The sequence below is a fragment of the Oncorhynchus keta genome, chromosome 18 (genome assembly GCF_023373465.1).
Source record: "Oncorhynchus keta strain PuntledgeMale-10-30-2019 chromosome 18, Oket_V2, whole genome shotgun sequence".
Taxonomy (NCBI): Eukaryota; Metazoa; Chordata; class Actinopteri; order Salmoniformes; family Salmonidae; genus Oncorhynchus; species Oncorhynchus keta.
In genome coordinates this window covers 20,009,303-20,030,320 of record NC_068438.1, presented here as the reverse complement: position 1 = coordinate 20,030,320, position 21,018 = coordinate 20,009,303, and the positions used below count along the sequence as shown (strand labels likewise).

Here is a 21,018-nt window from a genome sequence, read left to right as displayed (position 1 = left end):
TCCGGAGAAGAACGACAGATTTTTGCCTTGTCAGCTCTGGGATTTGATCCAGCAACCTTTCAGTTACTGGCCCAACATTCTTACCTGCCAGGCTACCTGCCTGCCCCTAGATTGTGGCACTGGGATTTGAACCCACGCCTCCGTAGAGACTGGAGCATTAATCCAGTGCCTTAGACTGGTCGGCCACGCTACCCAGTATGAGAGATGGGTCATAATAATATCTCAGGAGTATACTACTGTATATCCCTAGACCCATCTCTCATACTGGCCAACATGTCTACCTGTTTATTATTATAGTATTGCAGTGCTCAGCCCTGGCACAGCAACTATGGCATTCCTTTGGACCAGGATGAAAAAGTACCAGGATAGCGGCACGTCAGAACCTCTTACTCTCTCCTGCACAGAGCCTAAAGAAAGTCTGAGGAGAGCTAAAAAAAAAGGGAGAGCAGGAGGCTGTGTGGTCTGTTTGAATGGGAAAAGAGCAACAGGGTGACATACTATATGAATTGTGGCATAAACAATGACATCATTCATCGCAAACTCAATGAGTGGATATGTCATGACTCATGACTCATGCAGCTCTGTGTGAATGAGCGAAACGGTAATCAAGTGTAATAACTTCTTTACTACATGAAGGCATGTGATTAGACAGATGTTGTCATGGTGAAATGGAGGATGGAGGCTTGGTGGGAAGGTTAGTTAAAAGCAGGCGGTGCTGGCGTGAAAGTTTATATGTAAGTGTGTGTGTTTGTGTGTGTGTGAGTGAGTGAGTGAGTGAGTGAGTGAGTGAGTGAGTGAGTGAGTGAGTGAGTGAGTGAGTGAGTGAGTGAGTGAGTGAGTGAGTGAGTGAGTGAGTGAGTGAGTGAGTGAGTGAGTGAGTGAGTGAGTGAGTGAGTGAGTGAGTGAGTGAGTGAGTGAGTGAGTGAGTGAATGTCACTAGGCAGGGCTAGGCTTGGCCCGGTGGCTTCTCTGTACAATGGATCGTTTTACAACAGCCTGTAAATTGGAGCCAATCGAAAGAGCTGCTCGCCCCCTCAGAGTGTGTGTGTAAATGTGTGTCTTTGTGTATTTGGGTGGGTATTAGCTAGCTTATGCAAACACGTGCTGCCAGGCTCGGCACAGAATATACATCAACCGCAGGACAAACAAATCCGAACCTGGACCAATTCTTATAACGACCAAATGTAAATAACCAGACAATAGGCTAGGGGGTCCAAAAAAATGCCTCCAATTCCTCCATCTTTTATTCCATTCATTTGGGCCTAAACACTGGCTTAAGGCATAGACATAAACTGAATGAGAGATGCCCAGAGCCCTGGGTCTGAAACCACCACCACCCTGGCCTGTTTGTAGAAGCCAAAACTCCCTGACAGTTCAGTACTTGGGGTCCTCTGGCAGGGACATGGCTTTGGGACATCTCTCTGACAACTCCATGGAAAGGAAGGAGAAAACAAAGGGCTCACCGCCAACTAAGAGCCTGGCTTGTTGTCACCGACCAGGGTAGTGTGTGTGTGTGTTTAATCATGCCTCTTAGATCCGCTCCACATAGCTTCTTCATGACTGACAGCTTGGAGAACCTGGAAGTGACAAGGAGCAGGGGAGTTCACCAGAGGGAGAGAAAGGGGGATTGAGGAGAGAAGGGGGTGGGAAGAGAGATGATGGGGGAGCTACAGGGTGTCCCACTCACACCATCTGGAATCACCGCTTGTACCTAACGTCACTCTTCCTTGTCCTTCATCGTGCACTACTAACACAAGAATGCACCATACCCACTACATCATCCTACATCATGATCATTTGATTACTGATACCATCGGCTGTAATGACAGCGCAAGACATCTATTATGATGTGTAATGTGCCTATAAAGTGGAATTTTACATCAGTCCACACCTGAGGCTGGGGGCTGGAGTCCACCTGTCAGTCACAGCTAACCACAGATTCTCCAAGGACATGAGAGCAGATTGTAGCTTTAATGAAATAGACATCCAAAGGATTTCAGACTAACGTCTTTTATCAGAACATCAGAGGACAATCTCAGACTGTGTCATTACTAGTGTTGGTTTTAGATCATGGCTGACTGTAAGCCTGATTATCCTACCGTATCATCTATCCACATCCTTCCACATTCTCTAGGTATTCTATAGCGACCGGGCTCCTCAACATGCTCATACAGAGCCAGGGCTGGAAAAGTAGAAGCCTATAGCTCTGTTTGGCTCTACATTTATAATCTCTGGCCTCAATAATCTACCGTGACTCCAGTCTCACACTCTTGTCATGTTGAGACAGCGAGGAAGAGGTCCCAGAGATCGCCTGGGCATTCCGGAGTTCTGAAGCTCCTATCCCAGGTCTCGCTCTCCGCTCTCACCGCCCTGCCTGCCGCCAGTTACCGAGGAATGCTGCCATGGAATTCTCCTCTCTTAAATTAAACTCTTCACCAGCTCCAGCTGGTTCCGGGAGAGGGGGATATCACAGGCTAGAAGTGAGAGAGTGGGGAGAGTGGATCCATCTTTCTTTCCCTTCTCATGTTTGGCTCCCTCTGCCTGCCCCTTTTAACACAACAGGCCTGATGTGCAGAGCTGCTGTGACCCGATCACCAGACTAGACTAGATGACAGTGAGACAGACAGACAGACAGACAGACAGACAGACAGACAGACAGACAGACAGACAGACAGACAGACAGACAGACAGACAGACAGAGACAGAAACAGACGAGAACTCTTGATTATTGGATTGCCTTGCCTAAACTATGTGGTAACAGATAGGAGAGAATAGGACAGCGTTTTAGAAACACTATTGAAATCAGACCCACTGTTCTCCGTTACATGACCCGTACTATAGCTACAGAATCGATGACCTGAAAGCACTCATTTGTTTCGCCAGTTTGTCTGGCCAGCTACAGTCCAATGTCTATGTAGTATGTGATAGGTACATTGGACCAATTTGTCATTCAAACAGAGCGAAAGTATGATGCATGAAACTGCATAATTATCACTTTATAATTTTCTGTCTCTGCCACTCTCTCTCTCTCTCTCCTCTGCTGTGCAGGATTGTTTTTTCCGTCCCATCTGTCTTGTATTTAATGTCTTTGACCTTTTCACGGCTTCTCTCGCTCTCGGGTCCACTGCCGGTTTGGTTTCCATTAGCCCTATGGTTCTGCATGTCTCACCTAGACAGACAGCCATTTTGTCTCACGCACACTATAGTGACCTGTCAGTAATCTGCTAATTGAATGTCTTAACATCAAATAACAGTACATTGGAGGAGAAACAGTGTGTTTCACAGCTAGTCAAGGTCAGGTCAATGGAGTTTCCATGTGTGCGGTTCATTACAGCAAAGAAACTTGGGTCTTGCAGTACACTTGCTTCCAACAAGTTCATGTGTGAGCCAAGACAGACATGTTTGTGTGAACTGACATGCTGTAATATTATGCCTCAGACAAAGGCCTGCCTGTTGGAGCTAACAGCTTTGGGTAAATATGACTAAAACATATTTTGTACTGAGCTCGTATGTGTCTCGATGATACAATCTGTAGAGGGTTGCCAATGAGCAATGGTCCGGACGGAGCATGTTGCTGTGTTCTCTTATCCTTAAAGAGAAAAAGACATGACTTTGAGGGCATTACGGTTACTGTGGAGTAGCTTCCCTTTCAGCTGTTTTATACAAGTGAGATCCAGTGATGTTGGAGCCATAAAAAATGGAGTCCTGTGGTGAGTGGGACGGCCTTGCTGTCTCTACTGTCTTTGAACCTGGTGTGAGAGTCTGCCTACTCTTTCTTTCTTTCTTCTCTTTCTCCTTGCCTTCCCCCCTCTCTCTCGTGCTCTCTCTCTCAATTTCAAGTTCAATTTAAGGGGCTTTATTGGAATGAGAAACATAAGTTTACATTGCCAAAGCAAGTGAAATAGATAATAAACAAAAGTGAAATAAACAATAAAAAATGAATAGTAGACATTACACTCACAAAAGTTCCAAAAGAAAAATGCATTTCAAACGTCATATATACAGTGTTGTAATGATGCTCTCTCTCTCGCTCTCTCTTTCCCTTGCTCACTCACACACACACACACACACACACACACACACACACACACACACACACACACACACACACACACACACACACACACACACACACACACACACACACACACACACACACACACACACACACACACACACACACACACACACACACACACACACACACACGTGTTCCCTCTCAGGAAGGGTTGGTGGTGTCTGCCTTTCGTCTCCTGGTCTGTGATCAGAGGGTTCAGAGCAGCGTAGCAGGTGGCGGTCAACCCTGAGTGCTAAGCGAGTCTCACACAGCCAAAGAGAAAGAGAGAGAATGTGTGTATCTCTCTCTCTCTCACACACACATACACACACCTCAGACTGGCCCGTGCTCCTCTCCTAAACAAAGAGCTGCCAGTGAGACATTCCAACCCTCTGTGCTGGTCTTTTGTCTCCTCTGAGAGCTATGAAAAAGCCAACAGCTTTGAGATAGACTGGCTGTCCAACCCCAGGCCAAGGGAGTGTACTGTACCATTTAGACTAATGAACGACCTGGTTTTGCCTCTTCCTCAGCCCTGTGCTGCCTCCTCCTCATCACGTCCTTGTTTCTAAGAATGTCGTTGGTTGAGCAATGGAATGAAAAGGTTTAAAGGAGGTGGATTAGTACGAGGCTGTTTAGCTTAGCGTCTGTCTCGCCTCTTCCTCCTCCTCCTCTTTCTCTACTCTCCTCATCACCACGTGTCAGCTGTTGGTTGAGCAATGGGAAGTGGAGCACGGATAGGAGGAGATCTGGAGGACCTAGCTTAGTGTGGTGGGGATGTCAAGGCCTTGGCAGGACGTTGCCCACAATTGTTTTGACTAGAGGATGAAACCCTGTCTTGTTCTATCGCTACCCCTTGCATTCCTCCTCGCCTCTCTTCCCTCTCTCCACCGCTGTCTGTGGACAGCTGGGCCATGTCTTGAATCATCTGCCTCCTCTCTACCCTCCTTTTCCCCTCTTCTCTCCCGACTCCCCCTCCCGCTGTTCTTTTCAACAATAAGAAACCCAAGCTGGAATATGACTTAATTTATGTATGATTACCATGTGGGAAGAATACATTTTTATCCCCATAGAGATTGTTGCAGCATGCCAAAAACCTGTTGCCGCGGCAGCCACTAGAGATTAGCTGTTCCTCTCTCAGCCTCTGACTCCCTCTAGTAGGCACAATCTGACATTACCACCACCAGCACTCCTTGAGACCTACTATATACAATCAAGTCAAACCTCTATTTTCTGTGCACAACCTACGCACTTCATGTGGATCTGAAATGATGTTCACTAATACTGCCTCATACTCTCTCTCTCTCTCTCTCTCTCTCTCTCTCTCTCTCTCTCTCTCTCTCTCTCTCCTCTCTCCTCTCTGAGGTTATGGAAACCTTGGTGCTGGTGGTGTTGGGGTTGGTGGTCTTGGTGGTGGAGGATATGGAGCTGGTCCTGGAGCAGGCAGTCTAGGAGCAGGAGCCCTTGGAGGAGGATACGCTAAGCCTGGAGGTACAGTAGCAGTGTCACTTCAGGTTCAGGTTCTTGGACCACCAATTGTACTGACCCTGTGTCTTAGTGCTGTTCAAGCTAATACTATGCTAAAAGACCACTTAGGCTACAGATCATTCCTGGCCACCGATAAAGCACTTCACAATATGACACAAGGAGACACAGAGTGTTAAAGGGTTGGATTAATAACCACACATGGCTTCTCTCCCCTCTCCTCAGCTGGTTATGGAGGAGGCTCGCCGTATGGAGGCTCGCCTTATGGAGGAGGTGGTGCTGGGGGCTACTTCCCTGGAGGTGGGCTGGGACAGAAGGCAGGACCCAAGCCAGGCTATGGGGCAGGAGGTGGACTACAACCAGGTACTGTACAGATAGAAGAACTTTTCAAAGCCATGCTTCTCTATCAATCAATCAATCAATCAATCAAATGTATTTATAAAGCACTTTTTACATCAGCAGATGTCACAAAGTGCTATACAGCAACCCAGCCTAAAACCCCAAACAGCAAGCAATGCAGATGTAGAAGACCGGGTGGCTAGGAAAAGCTCCCTAGAAAGGCAGGAACCTAGGAAGAAATCTTGAGAGGAACCAGGCTCTGAAGGGTGGCCAGTCTTCTTCTTGCTCTGCCGGGTGGAGATTATAACAGTACATGGCCAAGTTGTTCAAACTTTCATAGATGACCAGCAAGGGTCAAATAATAATAATCACAGTGGTTGTAGAGGGTGAAACAGGTCAGCACCTCAGGAGTAAATGTCAGTTGGCTTTTCATAGCAGAGCATTCAGTGTTAGAGACAGCAGGTGTGGAAGAGACAGCGAATCAAAAACAGCCGGTCCGGGACAAGGTAGCACGTCAGGTGATCAGGTCAGTGTTCCAGTGGACTGGGGACAGCAACAAGTCATCAGGCCAGGTAGTCCTGAGGCATTGTCCTCCGGGAGGGATGGATCAGCATTGGTCTACGTGATAGTATTGCAATTTACGTTTTAGTCATTTAGCAGATGCTCTTATCCAGATCGACTTACAATTAGTGCTTTCATCTTTAGATAGCTAGGTAAGATGTTTTGTATAAAAAACAAACATTTTATTGCCATTCAATAATGTTGCTATGGATTTATCTGTGTTGTGTAAAGCTATAAAACAACCAAACACACATAAATCACAACAAACTATAAACCAACCTACATTTTGTTTCTGTGTTTCTCTACAGGCTATGGCGGTGGTGGATTACAGCCAGGTCTAGGTGAGTGGCATGGGCACCATGCACCCAGGGTTCCATGAATAATTGAAATCCTAGTCGCAGCAGCCATTTTAGAACTAGTGATCTAACACTCTCTAACTGTACAGCTTTCAATAACTTATATAGGTTTGTGTGCTCACATGCTGTGAGAAAAAATGTCACATCAATTGCATCCAAACTTTTGACATGATTTATAGATGGGTGTAGATTGTTATTATTAAACAATATTGCCTGAACTACGTTGTTTTACATGGAACCCAAACCGGCTGCACGCGTGCGCCATCGTGCATTCATTTATTTTGTTCCCCCACACCAAACGTGATCAGGACACGCAGGTTAAAATATCAAAACAAACTCTGAACCAATTATATTAATTTGGGGACAGGTCGAAAAACATTAAACATTTATGGCAATTTAGCTAGTTAGCTTGCACTTGCTAGCTAATTTGTCCTGGGATATAAACATTGAGTTGTTATTTTACCTGAAATGCACAAGGTCCTCTACTCCGACAATTAATCCACACATAAAACGGTCAACCAAATCGTTTCTAGTCATCTCTCCTCCTTCCAGGCTTTTTTATCTTTGAACTTATATGGTGATTGGCATCTAAACTTTCATAGTGTTACTACACCAACTGGCAACACAGTTCGTTTTGCAATCACCCACGTGGGTATAACCAATGAGGAGATGGCACGTAGGTACCTGATTCAATAAACCAATGAGGAGATGGGAGAGGCAGGACTTGCAGCGCGATCTGCATCAGAAATAGAAAGGAGTTCTATTTTAGTCCTTGGCAACGCAGACGCTCGTTGACGTGCGCGAGCAGTGTGGGTGCAATAATTGAATGACATTTTGCAAAGCTCGTGCACGCGACGCGAGCTGTGTGGTCAGCCTATTAGAGTATGTTCAATGAAAGGTATCATGGCATAGCATTATGGCAAAGAGCCTGTGTTTAAATATTGGTTGGCAGTTGACAAGGCCCTCAGTCACATGCCGATACAGCTCTTGTGCAATGCAATGCACTCTTTTCATGGCATTACAACAAAACAATCCCATTCCATCCAAACCCCTTTCAGTGAGAACAGCAGCATTCCTCTCCATTCTCTCTGTTGCCAGTCTTCCCTTGTTTCTCTGAATCCCTTCGTTCGTTCACCACATACAAAAGGCACTGCGTAATGTCTGTTCCTTGGAGAAAAGGATTGGTGGATTTTAATATAGAAAGAGAAGGTTAAACAAATAAATTAAAACTTTTATCCCGACTGCCAAGCCCTCAAGAGCCAGAGCTGACAGCTAATTTCCTGCGTAGGGGATAACCAAAGAGCCAAAGAAATGAAGCATTTGATGAGGCAAGACAAATACCATGCATTATTGTGGTATGTGTCCCAAATGGCACCCTATTCCCTACTTAGTGCACTACTTTTGACCAGAGCCCTATGGGCCCTGGTCAAACATTGTGCAATTTATACAGAATAGAGTGCCATAGAGCCTCTCTGCCTCTCAGAACAACTCTGGATAAACATTTGCATTGTCCACATTCTTTGATCACAGTGATGATGATGATGATGATGATGATGATGACAAACTCAGGGGGACCTGGAGGTGCAGGAACAGGAGCTGCAGTGCCCGTAGGAAATAAGAGACACACACAAAGCTGAAATCATGCAATCCAGTCCTACCTTTTCTCTTGACAATGTTCAATGTTTTATCATTATCCTCTAGAAGTGTAATGTACACTAGCTATGCTGATTCACAATATTGACGCGGGACTCACTAGTATATGATTAGTTGTTACTATAGTATGTAATGTCTCTACTATGTGTCTCTTTCAGCCCCTGTTATTCCTCAGACTGGCCTACCTGGAGGTGGGCTGGGACCAGGTGCCGGAAAAGGAAAGGCTCCAAAAGGAGGAGTACCAGGTGAGTGAGTGTTTATATAACTATGCACGTGTACAAAATCTGATGAATGCTATTGGATGCAGTATAAAATCATTGATTGCATTGGTCTTTGCAGGTGTGGGGGTGCCTGGACTTTACCAAGGTGGCCAGGTGCCAGGACAAGGTGTGCCTATTCTCTTTCTCTGAAAGTCAAACCCACATCAATCACATTATATCAAAGAATGTTTAACCATATCCTCCTTTCATGGATTTAATACAGGTTGATGTAACTCAGGGATTTGCATGCTGTGATATCCATTCATTTGCTAATCCCCTTTTCATATCTGCAGGATTTGGTGGTCGTGGAGTGTTGCCCGGTGTAGCCACTGGGAACGGACTCAATCCCAAATCATGTAAGTCAATCATGCTTTTAATAAAACATGCAATAACATATTTGATGACATGACATTTGATTGGGATACCTGTAACATGCATGCATCTACAGATCACATTGTTTTCATGTCTTGTCTGTCTGTCTTTCTGCCTGCCTGTGTTTGCCTGCCTGTCTGTCTGTCTGTCTGTCTGATATGATTTGTCCTCTACAGTGCCAGGTGGAGGACAACAGGGACCAGGAGGCTCGGGTCGTGTTGGTTATGGAGGACCAATGCAGCCAGGAGTATTCCATGGATACCCACTCAAAACACCCAAAACACAAGGTTTGTCGTCGGACAATTTAATGACTACTAATGATTTATTTTCTACTATCAATTCACAGCTAAAATGTTGATATGAAGCTACATTTTTGAGTCTTTGCATTGCCAGCATGGAATCTATAGAGATAGTGTTAAAACAAGTGTATTATCATTTGGCGTGTGCAGGTACACTGGAGGTGGCAATCCTACATTAGTTACTTAAAAACAACTATAACACTTCTGGTGGCCTTTTGACAGAGATGCACGTGTAGTTCTGAGTACCGTCTCAAAAGTCCGAAATTCATAATAAACTCCTGACAACTAGCCTCTGAACCATCAAAATGCTTAATAACATGGACCTATGCGGCTGACACTCAACTAAGGCATAGGGAAGCTTCCCAAACAAAGGAAGACACCGAGACAACTAATACCAGTGAGGATAGAAAGGAAGAAATTCTCAATCCAATACATTTTTATAGAAATTTAGCAAAAATAGATAAGATCTTGCTACCATGGAAAGGAAAATACCTGTCTATTTGTGGAAAAATCACCCTGATTAACTCTTTAGTCATATCAGTTGATCTATTTGTGGAAAAATCACCCTGATTAACTCTTTAGTCATATCAGTTGATCTATTTGTGGAAAAATCACCCTGATTAACTCTTTAGTCATATCAGTTGATCTATTTGCTTATGGTTTTGCCAACACCTGCTTTTTAAATTCTATGAACAAAAAATATTCAAATTTATTTGGAATGGCAAGCCAGACAAAATTAAAAGGGCCTACTTATGCAACAAATATGAATTCGGAGGGAATAAATTATTAAATATTAAAGCATTAGACCTCTCACTAAAGGCATCAGTCATACAAAAAGTATACTTAAATCCGAAATGGTCCTCTAGTAAATTAGTAGGAATGTCTTACCCCATGTTCAAGAATGGCCTTTTCCCTTTATTCAGATAACAACTGCTCACTTTTGGTTGTTCGAAAACAAAATCATCTCCAAAATATAATTATTTGTTAAACAAGCCTTAGAAAGTTGGTTGCAATTTCAGTTTTAATCCACCTGAAAAGACAGAACAAATAATACAACAAATATTGTGGTTAAACTCAAGTATACTAATTGATAAAGAAAACATATTTTTAGATAAAATGTTTAAAAAGGTAACATTTTTATAAATGATATCATACATAGAGTTGTCACACATGCAGCTAACGCAGACATATAGAAATGTGTATTCTACCCAAAATTACAACTAACTAATTGCAGCATTACCACAAAAAATGGAAGAGGCAAGTAGAAGGGGGAATAAGTAAGGAACTTGTCTGTCGGCCCTGCATTAAAGACCATAAATGGTTGAAGAAAATTGTGATAAATAAAAACATATACCAATTTAATTTATGGACCCAAAAAAATGACAGCTGTGCCATATAAATTGCAAAATAGTTGGGAAGAGACTTGAGAGACAACGCTGAGACAACGCCGAATTCAAAGCACATTTTTCAATTTAAACGATTATTCTAAATTATTGCAATCAATAGATTGTTATATACAGTGGGGCAAAAAAAGTATTTAGTCAGCCACCAATTGTGCAAGTTCTCCCACAGACAAAATGAGAAAAAAAATCCAGAAAGTCACATTGTAGGATTTTTAATGAATTTATTTGCAAATTATGGTGGAAAATAAGTATTTGGTCACCTACAAACAAGCAAGATTTCTGGCTCTCACAGACCTGTAACTTCTTCTTTAAGAGGCTCCTCTGTCCTCCACTCGTTACCTGTATTAATGGCACCTGTTTGAACTTGTTATCAGTATAAAAGACACCTAACTGTCCACAACCTCAAACAGTCACACTCCAAACTCCACTATGGCCAAGACCAAAGAGCTGTCAAAGGACACCAGAAACAAAATTGTAGACCTGCACCAGGCTGGGAAGACTGAATCTGCAATAGGTAAGCAGCTTGGTTTGAAGAATATATATGCCATTTAGCAGACGCTTTTATCCAAAGCGACTTACAGTCATGTGTGCATACATTCTACGTATGGGTGGTCCCGGGGATCGAACCCACTACCCTGGCATTACAAGCGCCATGCTCTACCAACTGAGCTACAGAAGGACCAAAAATCAACTGTGGGACCAATTATTATGAAATGGAAGACATACAAGACCACTGATAATCTCCCTTGATCTGGGGCTCCACGCAAGATCTCAACCCGTGGGGTCAAAATGATCACAAGAACGGTGAGCAAAAATCCCAGAACCACACGGGGGGACCTAGTGAATGACCTGCAGAGAGCTGGGACCAAAGTAACAAAGCCTACCATCAGTAACACATTACGCCACCAGGGACTCAAATCCTGCAGTGCCAGACGTGTCCCCCTGCTTAAGCCAGTACATGACCAGACCCGTCTGAAGTTTGCTAGAGAGCATTTGGATGATCCAGAAGAAGATTGGGAGAATGTGATATGGTCAGATGAAACCAAAATATAACTTTTTGGTAAAAACTCAACTGGTCGTGTTTGGAGGACAAAGAATGCTGAGTTGCATCCAAAGAACACCATACCTACTGTGAAGCATGGGGGTGGAAATGTCATGCTTTGGGGCAGTTTTTCTGCAAAGGGACCAGGACGACTGATCCGTGTAAAGGAAAGAATGAATGGGGCCATGTATCGTGAGATTTTGAGTGAAAACCTCCTTCCATCAGCAAGGGCATTGAAGATGAAACGTGGCTGGGTCTTTCAGCATGACAATGATCCCAAACACACCGCCTGGGCAACGAAGGAGTGGCTTCGTAAGAAGCATTTCAAGGTCCTGGAGTGGCCTAGCCAGTCTCCAGATCTCAACCCCATAGAAAATCTTTGGAGGGAGTTGAAAGTCTGTGTTGCCCAGCAACAGCCCCAAAACGTCACTGCTGTAGAGGAGATCTGCATGGAGGAATGGGCCAAAATACCAGCAACAGTGTGTGAAAACCTTGTGAAGACTTACAGAAAACGTTTGACCTCTGTCATTGCCAAGAAAGGGTATATAACAAAGTATTGAGATAAACTTTTGTTATTGACCAAATACTTATTTTCCACCATAATTTGCAAATGAATTCATTAAAAATCCTACGATTTTAACGGCGTTCGTCTGTTGAAAGAGAGTCGGACCAAAATGCAGCGTGGTGGTTACTCATGTTCTTTAATGAAAATAATGAACAATACATGAAATAACTTAATATACAAAAACAACAAATGAAACACGAAAACCTATACAGCCTATCTTGTGACAACAAACAGAGACAGGAACAATCACCCACGAAACACACAGTGAAACCTAGGCTACCTAAATATGGTTCCCAATCAGAGACAACGAGAATCACCTGACTCTGATTGAGAACCGCCTCAGGCAGCCAAGCCTATGCTAGACACCCCTACTCACTCAGCCGCAATCCCAAATGCCTATTAAAACCCCAATACGAAACACAACAAAATAAACCCATGTCACACCCTGGCCTGACCCTGGCCTGACCAAATAAAGAAAGAAAACACAAAATACTAAGACCAAGGTGTGACAACGATGTGATTTCCTGGATTTTTTTTTTCTCATTTTGTCTGTCATAGTTGAAGTGTACCTATGATGAAAATTACAGGCCTCTCTCATCTTTTTAAGTGGGAGAACTTGCACAATTGGTGGCTGACTAAATACTTTTTTGCCCCACTGTATATACACTACTGGCAGAGTTCCTCTGTCCAGTGACTGTGTTCTTTTGCCCATCTTAACCTTTTCTTTTTATTGGCCAGTCTGAAATATGGCTTTTTCTTTGCAACTCTGCCTAAAAGGCCAGCATCCTGGAGTCGCCTCTTCACTGTTGACTTTGAGACTGGTGTTTTACGGGTACTATTTAATGAAGCTGCCAGTTGAGGACTTGTGAGGCATCTGTTTCTCAAACTAGACACTCTAATGTACTTGTCCTCTTGCTCAGTTGGGCACCGGGGGCCTCCCACTCCTTTTTCTATTCTGGTTAGACACCGTTTGTGCTGTTCTGTGAAGGGAGAAGTACACAGCGTTGTACGAGATCTTCAGTTTCTTGCCAATTTCTATCATGGAATAGCCTTCATTTCTCAGAACAAGAATAGACTGACGAGTTTCAGAAGAAAGGTCTTTGTTTCTGGCCATTTTAAGTGTAATCGAACTGACAAATGCTGATGCTCCAGATACTCAACTAGTCTAAAGAAGGCCAGTTTTATTGCTTCTTTAATCAGATCTACAGTTTTCAGCTGTGCTAACATAATTTCGAAAGGGTTTTCTAATGATCAATTAGCCTTTTAAAATTATAAACTTGGATTAGCAAACACAACGTGCCATTGGAACACAGGAGTGATGGTTGCTGATAATGGGCCTCTGTATGCCTACGTAGATATTCCATAAATAATCAGCCGTTTCCAGCTACAATAGTCATTTACAACATTAACAATGTCTACACTGTATTTCTGATCAATTTGATGCTATTTTAATGGACAAAAAAAATGCTTTTCTTTCAAAAACAAGGACATTTCTAAGTGACCCCAAACTTTTGAATGGTAGTGTATATATTTACCAACATAATATACGGGGGATTGGAAATGATGCAGACAATTACATTGATGGAAGCAACAATCTATCCACAATATTAAAGCTGATCCACAGAGAAAAATAAATAGAAAATAAAAATACCAGTGAGGATACATCCAACGCTGCCACATTGAATGTTCTGAATCAACAACAAACTTTGATGTAGACAATGGTCAAACAAGCAGTTAAGGAATCCCTGGAGGAACTGCTTTCAGGATAAATTAAATCACTCAAGGATATGGTGGAAGCCTCCAACACATCTATCTTAAAACTCTCAAACGACATTGCCAGACAACTTGTCACATGCAAATCTCTGGAGCGGTGTTGTGATGAGATGCAGGTTAGTGCCAGGGCTACTACAGACGACATAACCACCTGCCGAGATGCAGTGAAGCAACTGCGGGATAAAATTACGTCGCTTGAAGACAGAGAGAGGAGCAGGCGAGAGACCTCCATCACTTCCCGGAGGAGCTCCTATGTGCCTTCCTGCAGCCGGGAAAACAGAGTCTGTAGGTAGGCCTGCAGCAGCATGGCTATGTTGGTAAGGTGGCCAAGAGAGCAGAGGGACCCATATGTAGCTTTCAAGTCCACATCAAAGACTCTGCGGGGGTCTCGCCTTCAGTCGCGGGTTCCGCCTTGGCAGAGGCCCAGCTCTCCTGCAAGGCCTCACGGAACTCAGCAGAGATGGGGACAGATGGCGAGTCATCACTCTCCACCAGTTGATGTCCAGTGCAGTGGCTACCTAAGTGAGTAGGCTCCTCATAGCCTCTCGAGCCACTGGTGAAATGAAGCCCTGCTGGCGGCTTCTGATGGCCTGTCAGCCTGGTAGCCCCACTCACGGTGGTGAACAGTGCCAGCATCGTCCCCCAGGAACAGCCTATCACTGGCCAACAGGGAACAGCTGTCGTCGCTGTCGAAGCTATCAACCTCCTGAAGCCGGGCATGCACCCTCCATTCAAGGTGGTCCCAGCGGTTCGAGTCATGCCCCCATCCAGGACTGGCAGCAGAGGGGCTCTGCTCGTGTTGGCTCCGGCCACTCTTCCTGCGAGGGGTACTGGGCCCAGTAGAGGGACTAACAGCTCGCTGCTACACCTCTCCTGAAGGAGTAAGCTCTTCCCCAGCCTGAGCCCGTGCCTGGCCGACCCACTCGTGCATGGCCTCCAATCGTAACAGGTGCAGGCGTTCTGAGAACACCACACAAAACAGGCATCCAGTAGAGCTCTCCACCACCCTCTCCGCATGGCTCAAACCCAGGCCGTGCATAGACAAGGTATGTGGATCCCCAGGGGGATGCCACAATCACACCTGTCACAAAGGGAAGCCATAAGCTCAGCCAAGCCAACAAGGCCATGAAGCAGGGGTCCGACAACCCTGGGAGAGCTATGTTTTGACCCAATTGGAAGAATTCAACCTGGTAATGGATAAATAACCCAGTACCTCTGCAACACAGCAACCAGGTAATGGATTTGATTTATATGCTTTTGTTTTACGCCAACTGCAATATTACCTAGCCGGTTTAATATCCAAGCAGTAAAACAGCGCCTTATGGCGTGTATTGCGGCCATGTTGTCTATATATAGGGGCGGACCCCAGCCGTGACACAGGTGTACACGGGAGTGAATCTGTAAATCCACACCTCGGATGTATCCCTCCGCCGCGGAGTGATAGTGATCCAATATAGTGAATCATAACGGGGCTACGGTCCAAACACTTATAAGCACACCCTATCACCTCGTCCCTCAAATTAAGTGAACACTTCTGATGAAGTATCATGACGTCTGACGAGTATACACTTGCAGGGCAAGGGGCGAGGGTGGAAGGAATGATTTTTATGGACACCCTTGGCTGGAAATTCGTCACTCGTTCATGCAGCGATGATTGTGTTTTCAGCCACTGGTGGCTTGAGGGTGCTTTATATTCAATTGAGTGCATGTCTACTTATATTACATATATAATTATTAATATATGCCTACTGTATGATAGCTAGCAAATTCATTAGCTAACTAACGTTTGCCTGCCTAGCTGGAACTTCTGAAGAAGGGAAATATTTTATTTCTACAATTTCCAAAAGATAACCAAACTAAAACATATTTATTTTTTACACAGTTGCAAAAGTACGTGTATGTTGACTTCTCCATTGATGTTGTTTTTAAATTTTGGCAGACTTTTCTTAGTGGATGTACAATTGTCGCGAATTGAATTATGGGTATTTTCTGGCCCGGAGTGAACATAATTGTTCAATTGGAAAGCAGACTGAAAACGAGGGCTGAGGGTCGTTGCAAACTTCCTTTGGCTAATCATTTGGACCATCCTCCAAGATGGCGACGGCTATTCACCCAATGGAATAAAGCGAGGGTAGTTGGACGAGGTGCGTCTTTTCAGTGTTTGGACCGTAACCAGGGACTGGATTTGGGACGTGCGCCGCTGTTTGGGAGCCTCCTGATGTTGGCGAATTTGAGTTCCTACCAGCCAAAGAGAGCGGTTGAAGCTATAGACTTCAGCTCTTGCGGATGGTTACTGTATTTGTTTCTATTATTGTTCAAACCCAGCTGTCAGAGTTTGTTCACAAATATGTGTAAAGGGGCGTCATTTCCCCCCCTGTTTATATTGAAGTAGGAGTTCATTAAATGTATTGTTCATTTTGTACTACACTTAACCATACATTCTAAATGACAAATGTTTTTAATGAACCGTGAGCTCATTGAGATGTCGCTAAATCCCTGTGGTTTGAATTCCGTTATCAAGCTTACCAAATGTTTAGAATACATCAGATGCAAAAAGGTTGATATCGCCCTAATACATGAAACCCACCTCAAACATTCTGATGTCAATACATTCCGAAACAGATATTACAAAAACTACAAATGTGTTGCTCACTCCACAGCCACTAACAAAACGAAAGTTGTTTTAATATTATTTGATAGAAAACTACGCGTTCTGGTTGATAGTTCTGATAATGACGATGAAGGACATTTCGTATTTGTAACTACAGTTATAAATCACACGTAGATGTGTTTTGCCTCAATATATTGCCCCTGATTCCATATTGCCTTAGATCTAATAATCTTTTCGAGATAGAACTATCAGAATACCAATTTCTTGTGGGAGGAGATGTTAATCAGGTATGTAATTCTCAGTTAGATTGGTCTCATGTTTCATCGCACGCTCAAATTGATCAGGCTTCTGGTGATCTCAGAGCTGCAGAGTTTGATATTTTATACGCCTGGCATCTAAGGAATTTGATTGTCAAAGATTATACTTTCTTTTCTTCAATACATAATACATTTTCACAGACAGACTACATATTTGTATCTCCCTATATAAACAGGTGTATTCAGACAACCGAGCTGCTCCGCATAGTCATTTCTGTTCATGGAGCTGTCGTGTATAGTATCTTACTTGACAGCTACAAACATAAAGGTGCCAGAAGATGGCGCTTCAAAGCAACATTACTGCAGATTATGGCATTTTTGACACAGCTTTCAGCAAAGTTGAAATCATTTTTATTGTTTAATACAGATACAGCCACACCCCCTCGGTCACTTTGAGAGGTGGCAAAATGTTTTTTGAGGGGAAACTACCTCGTTTGCCTCACATTTTAACTCAACTCGCAGTAAAAAAGTAGTAGATCTGGAAATACAGATTGCTCTGGTTGAAAACGAGCAGAAACAAACATTTACATAGCAAAAGGGGAAGATTTTAAAAACATTAAAAAACACCATCTAGTAAGATATCACATGACCTGATACATTTAGGCAGTTTTATTCCCAATTATATACATCAGAGGTGGACCCGGATCATAGTAAGATGACACACTTCTTATCATCATTGAACCTTCCCAAACTCGACAGAGAACCACCTGGATTCCTTTACTCCCCACTTAATCTTGAAGAACTCAGGAATGCATTAACGTCTATGAAAAGAGGCAAATCACCAGGACTTGATGGTTTCCCTCCTGAGCTGTTTCTTGAAGTATGGGATATTGTTGGGCCACTAATTCTTGGTTCTATCAATCATGCATTAAAACATGGAGAATTCCATAGAGACCAAAACACCTCACTGATTATAGTTTTGTTTTAAAAAAGGGCATATCTCCCCTAGACTGTAAAAGTTATAGGCCCTTAAGCTTTAATTACAACAGAGCTCAAGTTGTTTGCAAAGTTACTTGCCATCAGATTAGAACTGCTTGTAGGACATCTCATTAGCAATGATCAAACTGGGTTTATAAAGGGTCGTTTAGCCTCAGACAATATTAGATGTGTATTCCATATCATAAATGTGTCCAAAAATGACCCAGTCCCTTCTGCACTTTTTAGTTTGGATGCAGACAAAGCCTTTGATAGGCTAGAATGGAACAATTTATGGTGTGTTTTGGAGGCCTTTGGTTTTGGTAAAGGATTTATCTTCATGTTAAAAATGTTGTATTCCGCATCCCAAGCAGTTGTGCAGATGGGAAACATTCTATCCAAGACTTTCTGTATACAACATTCCACAAAACAAGGATGTCCATTATCACCTACACTCTTTGCACTGTCTTTGGAGCCCCTTGCTCCAGCAATTAGATTGGACCCACATATTTCACCCATCACTATTAAAGGTACCCAGAATAAAGTGTCACTCTATGCCGATGACACCTTATTGTATTTCTCAGACATCTCAATTTCCCTTCCACAGATTCTGACATTATTTACTATTTTTGGTTCATTCTCTGAATATAAAATAAACTGGAAAAATCTATACTGGTTCCCCTTAACAACCCTGTGAAATTGCTTACTTTGCCTGCTGCGTCTCCAGTGCAGTGGCACGAGGCAGACTTTATTTGGGCATATGCATACCCACCAAATTTTCCCAAGTTTGCAGAAGGAACTATGTCAAATTAAAATAGGAGATCACCTCTGATTTGCAGAGATGGTCCTCCCTTTAAATCTCATTACAAGGTAGGATTGCAATAGTAAAAAATGAACGTACTCGGTCGACTAAATGTTAAGTGCCTATACCACCTCCACCAAAATACTTTGAGGAATTAAAGTCAATGACCTCAAAGTTTATTTGGAATGACGAAAAGCCGCACATTAGATATGATACTCCTACACGGTTAATGTGAACAGGAGGTTTGTCTCTTCCAGATGACAAATTATATTACTCATATTTCCAAATAAAATCTGTGAGTGTATGGTCTGATGATTCTATTGCAGCATCTTGGAGAGGCATGGAGGAAGCACCTGTTGCACCACATAGACTTACAGATCTAGTTTTTTGGGGCATCAAGATAAAAATGGCATATAAAAAATGTTGTTAAATTATTTCCAACTCACTACATGTATGGTACTATGCTGAGAAACACATAGGCAACACTAAGACGTTCTGTGATTCTTCTCCTATATGGCATAACTATAAACTGCTGACAAACAACAAGTCTTTTCTGTACCCATTGTGGGCGGATAAGGGTGTGCATACCTGGCGAGACATGTTTAATGATAAGGGGATAATTCCTTTCCAGGACCTCAAACAAATGTATTCACTTCCGGGCTTTCATGGTTCCTTTTCCTACAGTTAAGATTTTAGTTAAAAACGTATGGTGTAGCATGGGATGCCCCGTTAACATCCCACATAATGCTTACATGGATAGACCCTTCATTAACTTCTAAAATAGTCTCTGCCACTTATGAAAAAAACCCATTTAGATGTTTTAAGATTAAGCTGATTCCAACTCCAATCTGTGATAGATGCAGTATGAATGCTGTTGGAGTACTAATACACATGTTTTGGGAATGTCCTGTGGGGTCCCAGTTCTGGTCACATGTTTTGGGAATGTCCTGTGGGGTCCCAGTTCTGGTCACATGTTTTGGGAATGTCCTGTGGGGTCCCAGTTCTGGTCACATGTTTTGGGAATGTCCTGTGGGGTCCCAGTTCTGGTCACATGTTTTGGGAATGTCTTGTGGGGTCCCAGTTCTGGTCACATGTTTTGGGAATGTCTTGTGGGGTCCCAGTTCTGGTCACTTTTCAGATTTCCTTACAACAATGATGGGTTTCCCTGTGGTCAAAGATTCACCTTTATTTTTGTTGAATGATGACTCTTCAATTGTATTTCAACTGGTTCAGAAAATAATCATATATACGGTGTTAGCAGCAGTAAAAAGGGTTATCCTTAGTGCTTGGATTACCCCTACAATCCTCTCGCCTCAAACATGGTTATCATATTTTCAAGATAGTGTTCATATAAAGCGATCAGTGGCTGTGATAAACAAAGCTCTGGCACATATAGTTGAGGCTTGGGATGTATTATGCAAAAATGAGATCAGATATTAACAACTCTTGACCAAGCAATTGTCCTACATGGTAGGGGAGTGGAGGGACGACATTTTATTTTCTGAGAATAATATAGAATATGTTTTATTGTAAACTCTACTTCCTTTCTGTAGATGTCATGTTTGCGGTCTGTAAGTTGACACAATGTTGACAGTTTGTTACAGTTCCTTTCCCTCCAGTGCACAGTGTCTTATCCCCATCACCCCCATTATGACCACATGCACAGCCCCATATACGGTCACGGTCACATGAGCAGCCACTGTCACATGAGCAGCCATGGTCACAGGCAGTTCTATGGCTACCCCCCTCCTAGGCCTCAGGTTATGTATGGTGGGTTTATCAATGTGAATTGGCTGCTGAGAATCGAATTGTTCTCTTTTTGAGGCCCAGGTCCTGACTTTGGAACAAGGGTGTTTTCTTTCCTCTTCATAACTGAGTTGTTGCCCTTTTCACCATGTGTTGTTGCAGTCACATCATCAAGTTCTAGGAAGACCTCAAAATCAGAATGATGCTTCTACCACCTTCTCCTCTAAGACACTTCGAAAATCTGCAAAGTGCAAAAGCTCTGAACCGTAACCCACTAGAACTGTTCCTGTCATGTATTGTATGTAAGTTAGCTGCTTCACACCCACTCCCGGTAAGGGACCACCACTTCAATCAATGTCAGTTAATGTTATATGTGTTAAGACAACATGGTCTTAGTTAGCTATTTACCGTATGTGGTCCCTCACAGGAAAGAGTGTCATGCAGCCAAAAGCATACAGTAAGTTA

At 43.2% G+C, this 21,018-nt stretch overlaps 1 protein-coding gene across 25 annotated transcripts in view; it reads left to right on the top strand.

Moving 5' to 3' along the window:
- LOC118397402 (elastin-like) overlaps positions 1-21,018 on the top strand; it is a 98,551-nt gene that overhangs the window by 30,793 nt on the left and 46,740 nt on the right. For all 25 annotated transcript variants that reach the window (XM_052467584.1, XM_052467583.1, XM_052467599.1 and 22 more), the window contains exons 6-12: positions 5,420-5,545; positions 5,765-5,902; positions 6,748-6,780; positions 8,607-8,693; positions 8,788-8,835; positions 9,002-9,064; positions 9,257-9,367. In XM_052467584.1, the coding sequence (XP_052323544.1) occupies positions 5,420-5,545; positions 5,765-5,902; positions 6,748-6,780; positions 8,607-8,693; positions 8,788-8,835; positions 9,002-9,064; positions 9,257-9,367 (606 nt within the window). The remainder of the gene's footprint in view (positions 1-5,419; positions 5,546-5,764; positions 5,903-6,747; positions 6,781-8,606; positions 8,694-8,787; positions 8,836-9,001; positions 9,065-9,256; positions 9,368-21,018) is intronic.